Source organism: Typopeltis vanoorti, chromosome 2, assembly GCF_054136105.1.
Source record: "Typopeltis vanoorti isolate ZY-2024b chromosome 2, IOZ_Tvanoo_1.0, whole genome shotgun sequence".
Lineage (NCBI taxonomy): Eukaryota > Metazoa > Arthropoda > Arachnida > Uropygi > Thelyphonidae > Typopeltis > Typopeltis vanoorti.
The window spans coordinates 133637950-133650083 of record NC_143550.1 but is presented as its reverse complement, the minus strand read 5'-3'; the positions used below and the strand labels follow the sequence as shown (position 1 = coordinate 133650083).

Here is a 12134-nt window from a genome sequence, read left to right as displayed (position 1 = left end):
CTTTGCCACGAGTTGCGTTGGTGTTGCACCACCTTAGCTCAGTCCTGAAGATACTTTCAGGCACAAACTTTGTTTGCTCACACTTGGATAAAGGATTAAACTAAACTTATTATATATATATATATATATATATATAGTGTCAAATATTATCAGTAAAATATATATAGATAGGAGATTACTGTGTCTTTGTTTATTATGGTTCTTCATTACTATTTGTGGAAATGTTACACAGTACTGGAGACCATTAATATTTATTGCCATTTTCATTTTGATCAAATCTCTCCAGAGTCCAATTTACATAACTGTTGTAATAGATATGGTATGAAGGTCAGCATTAAAAAGACAAAGATAATAAAAATAGGCAGAAACATTGAAAATATCAACTGCATTGTGAATGGAGAACCTATAGAACAAGTAAAACATTTCAGCTACTTAGGCATGATTTTTAGTGAAAATGGTAAATTAAATATGGAAATAGGTGGACTAATACAGTAAAATATGCCTTAGCAGATAGAAATATAAGATCTGATAATATTGGAGTCTCGACTAGTAACAGACTGATTTGGAGGAAAATTGTAGATAGAAAGTTAGTAATGATGTAATTTTTCATGTAGTACTATCATATCCTGTACACCCCTTGAGGATATATATCAGGAATTTGAGGATGATGATGAACAAATATTTTCCTATTATTTTTATTTTCCTTATTTACAAAAAACTGAAAGCTTCAGCGATTATATTTTAGTTGAATAATAATCTGAAAGAATTAGATAATAATGGTTAAAACAAAATGAAAGATTGGTAAGTGAGTATTGAAACAAAAGCCCAAGCACTGACTAAAACATGGATTTATACGGTTTGCTCTTAGAGGCAAAAAACAAGAGAGAGAGAGAGAGAATGTGTAGATCAAACCACAAGCCTAATAACAATAGCACAGTTTATACAAAATACTGAAGAAAGACAGTAATTCTAAGATGCCAAAATAACAAATGCTTCTATTTCTAATTACTCCTCTACTCACTCTTTTTTTTCTCAAATGACTCTTATGCTTCCTTAAAATCTTGCCTTTCCTTTCACCATGGATAAGTGATCCACAGTAATTTTTTTTTATTCTTTTAATGTAACATGATAATAAACCATTCTTTTAAAACAGTCCTGTCCAAAAAAAAAAAGGTTGTTAACCTATAGTACATTAATGCCATGGGCAGATAATTCATGGAAGCCTGATCTAGAGACTAAACATGATATTTTTCACAGTATTAAAGCACCATATAGGCTTACAAGCATTGGTGGGGGTGATCCACATAAAAAAAAATAAAATTATCTGGAGCCTAAAGATATATGTGCACACATCTACAATATGTGAGATTCAAATTCATAGCTTGTCAGCTGGACAGCAAAGATGCTTTCTCTCCATACCCTTATAAGTGAGCTTCCATAGTCTTAGGCTTTTAATTTGGTGTAGAAGCTGTACACGAATGAATAGCAATACCACAGTATAAAATAAAATGCTTGCTAGAATTTTAATATTTTATATTCAGAAAATATTTCGTAATTATACATACCACTTTGAGAAGAATTATCAAAGAGCCTGATTTCAAATAATGGAGGGTTTTCTTTACGAAGTGTAACAACAGATTTATCAGCCAACTGCAACTTCTGAACTAAACCTTGCTGAAATTCTGTCCAAAATATACAATTGTCATGATGGGCTAATCCATATGGGTGACCTAAAGTTTCTCCTTTAAACAGGACCTACAGTAAAATGTATAAATGCCATTAACCAAACAAAAAATCCATCAAGATGTTTTGTATATGTTGATACACAAGAATATTCAAACATCAAGATTAAAAAATATATAAATTAAAATTAAAATTCATTATAAATACAGGGCAACTAATATACAGCTGGACCCAAAGTTTTCATTCCAGATCTTTTTTTATTTATTTTTATTTTTTATTTATTTAATTTTTATCACTCGAGGTCAGGCTAGGAAAAAGGATTAATTAACTACGTAGATTTAGTTTACCGGTATACAGGGCATGAGCATGTAGCTTGGTTCCTTATACACTTGTATTCTTCCGATGATGACTTCGATACAGGGGGTCGAAATGTCAAGTTTTATTTTATTAGTAATTAATAAAATAATCTGTTCAACACGTGTGTTTTTGTGTCCCTAAATTTATAAATATGAATGCTGATCACCGTGTAACCTTAAAAGAAAGAATTCTAGATCATAAATGAAAGAATGGAAACTGATCACAGTTCAGAGTTTCAAGAGACTTACTTAACCTAGAATGGCCCAGCATGAATTCCTGTCACCATTTGTGGTCGATAAGAATTTTTGGGTTCAATTCTATATGAATCGCCATGTATTTCACTGGACATCAGGAGATATGGTCACACTGCAACTCAGTGATGTGCAACACAAATTCTTGCCAGGTGATCCCATTGTAGGCTTTTTTCTCTAGGACCTTTACCCTATATTACTGTTTTGAGAAATCCTCATTCCACTCTATTATATATTAAAAGATCTCAGCTTTCTTATATCAATACTCTAAGTCTTAAAGTTCTACCCATCTCCATAAGTAGTTACTGAAAAAACAACTGCAATCCAGAATCCTCCGTTTCTGTAGTGAGATATCTATCCTTTTAGACTGGAGATAAGACCCTGACTATTGTTCTAGGCATTTCTAATAATGTGTCTTCTGAACAGCAATTCTTTGCAATGATAATGGATCCCAGATAATCAAAGCTGCTGACTTCCTCAATTATTTCTCAATTAATGGACACTTTTAATTAGGTTTAATGGAATAAACACAGCACAGAGAAATAATTAAACACACGTTTAATAGATTCTGTATGTCACCATTGTCACAGAGACATCATAAGGGAATCAGCCTTAAAATGGTAAAAGCCCACACACAAAATAACAAATGGAAAAATTAGATTGGAAGCCTAAAAAGTCCTATACATCGCAACCTCTATGGATACTGTTGGCTATCCTTAGATACTGTGTAGGAGGCCTAAGAATTCAAGTTTCCCAAATCTTGGGAAGTTTAATACAACTATATTTATTTAGATTGGGGTTTGTTTGTTTTTTTAATCTGCTGTGTTGCTGATTCTAAAAAATAGTCTTTTGAGTTTGTATTTGTTTCAGTAAATTATAGTAATTTTCAGTAGTTTTTACCACTTGATTCTGTACAAGGTATCCAAAGCATGGTCAGCTAAACCTGACTGACCATAGTTATGGCAGCACATATTCCCAGTTCAACCATAACATGACAATTTGCAAGATCAAGGAACATTGTAAACACCTGGAACAAAGATGGGAGTGGGAGGAGTGCAGACAGGAGCCAAATTTAGATGAGGTTTGAAAGCAGTACACAAATTATTATTATTATTATTATTTTATTTTTTTAAAGCACCCCAGATATAGAGAATTGTAATAGCATTTGTAATAACATGTCCAATAAGAGGGATGTGAGGAACAACATTTTGTTGATCTTTTGGGCAATGTAACCATTGGAAAAGAAGGTCTGGCAAATAAAGAAATGTTCGGCTGTGGAGGAAGCCTAGTCGAAACAGAGGTTGGAAGCTCTGTTGACATGGTTTTAATAAGACTATACTGTTGACAGGGAGGGGGAGGATGGGAAAGTACATGTATGTATGTATTTATGTGGATGGGTTTTCTGTAAACTGAGAAAGAAAGGATGGCATTGGGAAGACGTGTGATTAGAGTATCTATAAATCTAGATTGGAGTAGCTTGGACAAATGAGTGAGGTTGTAGTTTTAATATTAATAAATGCAAGGTGTTTGGGATATAGTGGTATAAGGCAATATACTGTATTGGTGGAGTTGTATTTCAGGAAGTAGATGAGATTTGGGATCTTGGGGTAATGGTAGACAGTAGATTAAACTGCCAAGGGCACACTGCAAGTGTTGCAAAATCTGCACATCATATTACTGCTATGATAAAAAGTACATTTGCCATGGGGGGGGGTTAATTTTTTATATTTTTATGCTTCTCCCACTGCCAAAAGGTTATGTGTGGACTATATTTTAATAAATTTTATATATATATACATATATATTGTATTTTTAATCTATTTTTGCATAGTTTGGAAACTCTGCTCTACAGACCAAACATGGAACTTTTTCAAGCCACTTCAGGTATCTTATAAGTAGGGCTGTGGTCTTACACTGCACTATGAAATTCATCTCCAACCTAAAGACAATCACAAACATCCATGTTCACGGTGAGATTCGAACCAGCAGCCTGTTTTTTGGAGCATGGTTATGCTACCCCCCCCAAAGCAGACATCCATGTGTGGATAAAGAAGAGGTGGTGTTAGGCATTGATCCAACCACACATGGACTATTATGATCGCATCTGGTCACCTGATTTTCACTGTGGTGTGAAAACATTAGAGGGTACAGAGATGAATGACCAAATTAATGATATCAGGAGTATGGAGTGTTGGTTATGAAGAAAATTTGAGGGAATGTGGATTATAGAATTTGGTGGATAGGAGGGAAAAGAGAAGATATGATAGAGACTATCAAGTTAGTTAAGAGATTCTACCAGATTAATACAGAAGGAATTATAAAAAGAGTGGATGATAAGATGGGAGAAAAGGAAAGGCCATCCCTGGAAAGTGTATAAAGATGTGGTGAAGAAGGGTGTGAGAAGTAGATTTTTTAGGTGGAGAGTTGTTGGAGAGTGGAATGTACTGCCAGAGTACATTGTAAATGTAGTGAGTGTAAATATCTTCAAAGCTCATTATGACAGGTTGTTGCTGGTTGAGTGGGCCTCCCATTATGAGTCTGTTGATTTCATGGAGGTTTCAAAATAATAATAATAATAACTGAGGATCATTACAATTGAAGATATGAACAATTTTGAAATTAAGCAGAGAGGTTTGACCACATGGTTCAAAATATTTAAATTCAAACTTTTAATGCAAATAGTTCAAACCATGTGAATGAAACACAGTTATGCAATGAACCAGACAAAGCCTTGATGGGGGTTAGCTGATATACACCATAATTAATTTCTAAGTAACTTTAGATTTTTTTTAGTTATTGAAAAAATTAATCATAGAATAAATATGTACTTATTTGTAAAAACACAGCAACCAAAAAATTATAAAGTTAAAAAAAAAAAAAAGAAATAAAAATTTTAAAAAGAGTGCCTTGTATTCCTTAAAGAGCATGGGGATAATGTGTACCACACTTTGAGAAACACTAGTATCAATAATAAATAAGAGTGGAAGTAGAGCACACCTGTCTGTCCAGATGATTTTACATCAACAAACCTTCGATCCTAGCTGTTGACTCGTTCATAGACTATGCATTGCTCCATATTACATTTCATTTACACCATATAACTGTAGTATTTTGAAACAATTATTCTCTTGGCACCTTGTTATATGCTTTATCTATATCTACAAAGCTTAAATACCTGCTAGACTCCTGTGCATCTTCTCTTCCTTAACCTGACAAGAGAGGAAACTGTGTTCTAGATAAGGAACAAAGCTCTTGTCTCAATCAATGTGAGGAATGTATCTGAAGAGTGAATAACTAAATCTGATCTTTGTTATGAGTTGCATCTCTTCTGAGATGTTTTTTTTTTTTTAAATCTCAAAACATCTATAAGCGTGACCTATGTAGGAAAGGCTACAGGAACAGGAATTCTCTAAAGTTCAGGATATTTTAATGTCTTTGGGAGTGCAGAAGAGACTATCGATAGTGAGAACAGGTTTATAAGTTACTCTGATATAGGTTTACAGGTGTTAGAAATTTTATTATTATTATCTGAGACCTCCAGGGAGTCAAGGACTCATCGAGAGAGGCTATAAATCACCCAAACCAGCTATCGTACCTTCTCTTAACTTCATTCACACTAGATGCATTCACTACCCCTAAAGGCAAACTATTCCACTCACTGCTCTGTGGGAGAAAAACCTAGCTCTTTCCCCTTTCATTACTGCGGACAAACTCAACTCTTCTTTGCACCCTTTCCACAGCTTCTTTATCCCCTTGGAACCCAGGAAACCGAATCTGCACAATAATCCAGGTGCAGTCTTATCAAGGCCTTATAAATAGGCAAAATAGTTTTGTCTATTTATATTTAAAGAAAATAACATCCCTGTGGAGGAAGTGATCAACATTTTAGGAAGTTTGCTCCCACAAGACATTACTTCTCTGTTCCGTCATTGTTTAACATCAAACTTTTTCTTATGGAATAAAACCATATATCAGCAATTGATTGGCCTTGCAATGGGTAGCCCCCTCTCTTCATCTTGTGCTGATCTCTTTATGGAGGATTTTGAAAGTAAAATCTTAACTCAAACAGACCCTAAACCCACATTATGGTGGAGATACGTGGATGATATCTTTATCGTTTGGAACCACACAAAAAAGGACCTGTTCGACTTTCTTAAGAAAATCAACTCTCTACACCACACAATCAAATTCACTTTAGAACTTGAAGAAGGTAACCAATTATCATTTCTGGGCACTTTAATTAAGAAGGTTCCGAATAGTGGTATCAACCTCTCAGTTTACCGCAAACCTACCACTGCAGGATGTTATTTACATTTCACTTCCTCACACCACATTTCTCAGAAACTTAGTATTGTACACATGTTGAAGAACCGTGCCTCTCTCCTTACAACAGATCAACAAGACCTCCAGGAAGAAAGGAAGAACTATCCCTGATATCCACCAACCTTACCATGAATGCATTTCCTCGAAGATTCATCCACAAGATACTTTTCTCTGAACCCCAACAAAGACAACAAGATGATGTACATTATATTTCTACCGTCGTCATTCCATACTTAGGGACAGTTTCTAATAAGACTGCTAGACTCCTTAGACCACATAAAATAAGAGTGGCCTTTAAACCCACAGAAACAATCAGACAATTCTTAAGATCTCCAAAAGATAGCCATCCTTTCTCCAAATATGCTGGAGTTTATAACATACCATGCTCGTGCGGCTTGAATTACATCAGCCAAACTTCAAGGAGCCTTGAAATTAGGCAAAAAGAACATATAGGTGACGTCAATAATAACAGAGAAGAAAAATTGGGGTTAGCGTTTCATTTCTCAAGAACGAACCATACCATAGAATGGGATAGAAGCACAATTCCTTACATGGAGGAGGACTTCCGCTCCCAAATTTTTAAGGAGGCCACAAAAGTTGCCCGCTGTACACAAAACCTTAACAGGAACCAAGGACTAATCTTGCCCGTGATTTGGAAGACCCTTATCAGATCCTTCAACTCGCCAGAACTGAATTATAGTGCCAACTATAGAACATTCCTAAATAACAAGTGAGATCATCCATGCTCTATGAATGTATTGTACGCGCTCTGTTCTTTGTTTAATATAATTGGAATCGGTTTATTTTAGTTTATAACAGTTTTTTACTTTTTAGTGCCTTACATCAGTTATATACCCTGAAGATGCCAACAGACTTAGTTGGTGAAACTAGTTGGTGAAACTTAGTTGTTTATTATATACACTTGATCAATATAATCCCAATAAAAGTTTTTCCAGAGCTTTTTGGTCAAGAAAATTAAACGTTTTTTAACATAACATAATTTATAATTTATTTATATAAATAAATAAAAATATAAACATAATTTATATAAAAATAACAGAATTTTTGCTTAGATTCCTTTTAAAAAAACTTTGCTCTCCTGTTAGCCTTTCTTTACTGAAGTCACCACTTTTACTTTCAAGCAGCCAACAGCAGATGTGATCTTCATTATGTTTTGTTTGAAGAGAGAGATTAATGTCACTATAGTTTGGTACTCCAGGCAATCTATCGATGAGTGTTACGAAGATAACATGAATAAACAACAACTATTTCAGCAAACAATCTATCCTATATATTAAAGGTCATTACAAAAAAAATCCAGAAATTTCAAGTGAAACACTAAAACTACCTTTAGCCTACCTACGAACCGAGGTGGAAGAAATAGTGAGACCAAATTGCGCTTCTCATCCATGTTATTCAACGGGTGTTACAGAATTGTATTATCCAGATTTAGCTGGATGTACATAGACATCATGGCTGGTTGGGGAGTTAATCCTCTTATAAAATTAAGGCATTTATTTAGCACATCCATGGATAAACCCTCCCCTACCAAATTAAATATATGTGAGCTTTCTGTGTATAGGTGAAACTGGATGCAGAAATATTAAATAAGAAGAACACAAAAACCATATCTGCTTAATCCACCATACCTACTGATTTCTAAAACCGGCTTCTCTGATTATGCTCTGGCAACATACCATAAGAATGATTAGAAGGATTGTGTGCACACAACTATTACATCACTCAATAATGTGATACAAAAGAAAATTTAAAGAGGCATGTGAGCCTTCATAAAACAACTAAATTTAAATAAACATGGTCTCAAAATTTAAGTTTTGGTTCTACACCTAGACCACCCTGACAACAATGCTCACCCTCATATTACCTTGAGCCAAACTATATTAGCACTAATTCTTACAAACAAATATAATGAAGATTACATCAGCTATTGGCTACTTGAAAGTACAAAAAGTAACTTTCTTCAATAAAGAAATATCAACAGGAAAACAAAGGGTTTTTTTTTTTTAGGACTCCACAAACATAACTGTAGGTTGGACAAAAAATAAACAGGAGAAGCTATGAATTAATACAGTAATATAAAGTGGCAAGACTAACTATAGGGGTTTAAGCAGATGTCAAAAATAGGAATTTTCTGATTAGCTGACATAATTATTATTTTTTTAATTTTATTTATTTTTTATTAATTTTTTTTTACTACAAAAGGTTAGGCTAGAAAAGTTAATTAGTTTTAGACAATGTGGTTTATAATAGAATGATGTTAGTTGCTTTATTGTAGAGAGTGTGTGTGTGTGTGTGTGTGTGTGTGTGTGTGTGTGTGTGTGTGTGTGTGTGTGTGTACTGTGTGTATATATATATATACACATACATACATACATCTTCAAGGCCCACTCTTCTTAATTGGGTTGTGGGGGCAACAGCTGCAAGAGGAACTTCCAATGGTCACGATCCTCTGCCACCAAGCTCAGGTGTTCTGGTGGAATTCCCAAAAGTGTCCACCCAAGGTTTTGGATATAATCTATCCAGCGAGTCCTTGGCCTTCCACGTGACCTCCCACCCTCTGGCTTGGCAAAGAGGGCCTGCTGAGGGAGCCACTCTTGTGGCATTCTGACCAGGTGCCCATACCAGCGTAACTGTGATCTCCCAACACAGAGAAGCAGTGGTTGAGTATTGAAGGTTTCCCGAATTGCAGAGCTTCTGACTCTGTCGAGTTTTGTCAGCCCCACAACCCCTCAAAGGAACCTCATTTCAGCCGCTTGGATTCGTGTCCGCATTCTTTCGGTCATTACCCAACTCTCATGACCATAGGTGAGGATGGGGACATAGACTGTATTGAAGACAGCCAACTTTGCCTTCTGGCTTAACTCCCACTTCAATACTACCGAACGGCCAAGCTCCCGCAATATTGAGCTTGCTAAGCCAATTCGAGTATATAGCTCTAAGTCCCATTTTCCATCATTCGTGAATATGGACCCAAGGTATTTAAACTTCTCCACCTGTCTTTGTCATTGGGACTCCACTTACATTTAGAGTGCACTGGGATGGTTGTCTTGAGACCACAAATGTTTCAGTTTTGGCCACACTGATCTTCATTCCGGTGTCTGCACAAACAGCTGCAAACCTATCCAGGGTCTGCTGGTGGAAGAGCTAAGCAGAACTAGGTCATCTGTAAAAAGCAGACGTCCAATGCTACATTTTCCAATTCTGACACACTCACTGCCTCGGCTGTGCGTATCAATCCAGTCCATAAATATTATGAAAAGGAGGGGTGACAGAACACACCCTTGGCGGAGGCCAAAGGAAATTGTGAAAGGTTCAGACTTTGTGCTGTTTACCTTGACACAAAACTCTGGGCATTCATACAGGAACTTGATGGCAGCTAATAGTTGCCCATCCACTCCATACTCCTGTACTACTTGCCAAAGCTTATCCCAAGGAACCCAGTCATATGCCTACTCCAAGTCCACAAAAACGTGTGTAGACATTCTTGGCATATTCCCAAGATTTCTCAAAGACTTGCCTTAAAGTGAAGATTTGGTCAGTTGTGCTTCTACCAGGACGAAAGCCACATTATTCTTCCTGGAACTTTGACTCAACTATGCTCCTGCACCGTCTTTCCAAGCACTTAGCATACACTTTCCCAGGCAGGCTGAGCAGAGAGATGCAATGATAGTTACTGCAATCCTTCTGGTCTCCCTTCTTAAAGACTGGTAAAATAGAAAAAACGTTGTCACAATGTTTTTTATGTTTCAATTATGTGTGGCAATTTTTACCTATAATTTCCAGTTTGTTTTGATACTTCAATGTTTATTACTATTCTTGTCCTTTAAGAATACCTGAGGAAGGCTGTTATAAGCTGAAACTAGTCGTATTATTATTATTAAAATCTTTATAAGTTATCTCGGTTTTTAGTCATTAAATCTATTTTTTAAAATGTATCACAACAACCGAGTAAAAGCCGATTATCACTCACACACACACACACACACACACACACACACATATATATACACACACACACAGTACACACATTCCTGAAGATGACCTTAATGGAAAGATCAAGACACAGAATTTTAATGTTATTATTGTTTTGTTTATCCAAAACAGTAGGTGAGTCTATAGATCTAATATAATGAGTGCTGTTTGCCATTCAATGACACTGAAAAAAGAAAGAATACGCAAGAATTGTTTCTTATGCAATTTCGTAAAATCAAAGTGGTCCTTTTGTAATATCAACAAAAATAGTAGTGTCTTTTGAATAAATACCAGTGTATTTTGTTGTTGTTTCCTTTGAATTTTAGTCATATTATCTATTTTCTATGTCCTTAGTGCAAGCAGACTACATTCAACCATATATATAAAATTTAAGCCTACCTCTCTTTCTCTTCCATCTAAATTTATTCTCTCAATTCTATGAAGATATGCATCGCACCAGTATAGTTTCTTATCAACATAGTCCAAGCTTAAACCATTGGGCCACTGAAGCTGAGTGTCAATGAATACTTCTCTTTTTGATCCATCCATGTATGCCCTTTCAATCTTTCCACCAAACTGGTTGTCGCTAGCAGAACGGGGTTCAGTTGACCAATCTGACCAATACATATACCTAAAGTATATCATATATGCAAAATTTAGGAGGGGAAAAATTATAAATTAAAACAAACTTTTTTTTCAAACTGAACTTTATTAAAAAGTATGCATTTATATATTTGACAAATGATAATTAAATGTTTGACAAGAACTTTGAAAACATGAAGAAACCACAATAAAGTCAGCAACAGATACCATACTTATTCTTGGTCATCACACTGTAATGACAAAGAGAGTATGCAAGAGAAGGCAGAATGAGTATGACCCCAAGAACAATAAGATTAGTTATATCAGATCAGACAAGTAGTGACTATGGCAGTGGTGAAGATATAATTAAGAAATCAACTCAGGCTACTTATTTCAATAGGTCAGTTTTTAAGAGCTGCCTGAATATCAGTTGCCTTTATGCAAGAGGAACTGCAGGTCCAAGGAGATGCTGAAATATATATATATATATATATACAAGAAAGCAAGGAGTTATGTATTATCATCGTGTAAGTTTATCTACAAGAATTACAATAATCCATGGAGATTCCATCGCATGCAAGGCATGTCAATACGGCAAATTAAAACTGAAGATTTCTAGACAAATGAATCAATTAGCCTTCCTAAAATGCTGCTAGGATATTAATGTGATCCCTAACTGTGCAAAATTAAAACACTGATTCACTTCACCTAAAGCTCTCCACATATAGAGACAAACTAGCTTCATTCTCTTACAGAAGCAGATTGCCACCACCCGCATTCTCTTGGCCGACACCAATGAGGCTATTCTTGTGCAAGAAGAAGAGCTTGTCGCCACGCTTAACAACGACATTTTGTATGATCCTTTCCAATGTCTCTAATGTTTCAGCAGAAAAGGAATTCAAAAAAATTCGATTTCAGCACATCAAAAACTTTGAAAATGAAAAA

The 12134-nt window shown here is 35.4% G+C and overlaps 1 protein-coding gene across 1 annotated transcript in view; it reads right to left on the bottom strand.

Annotated features, from left to right (window-relative positions):
• LRP1 (LDL receptor protein 1) overlaps positions 1 to 12134 on the bottom strand; it is a 1646373-nt gene that overhangs the window by 1400097 nt on the left and 234142 nt on the right. The window contains exons 14-15 of the mRNA XM_090402369.1: positions 11007 to 11238; positions 1566 to 1755 (exon numbers count right to left, since the gene is read on the bottom strand). Coding sequence (XP_090258495.1) covers positions 1566 to 1755; positions 11007 to 11238 — 422 coding nt within the window. The remainder of the gene's footprint in view (positions 1 to 1565; positions 1756 to 11006; positions 11239 to 12134) is intronic.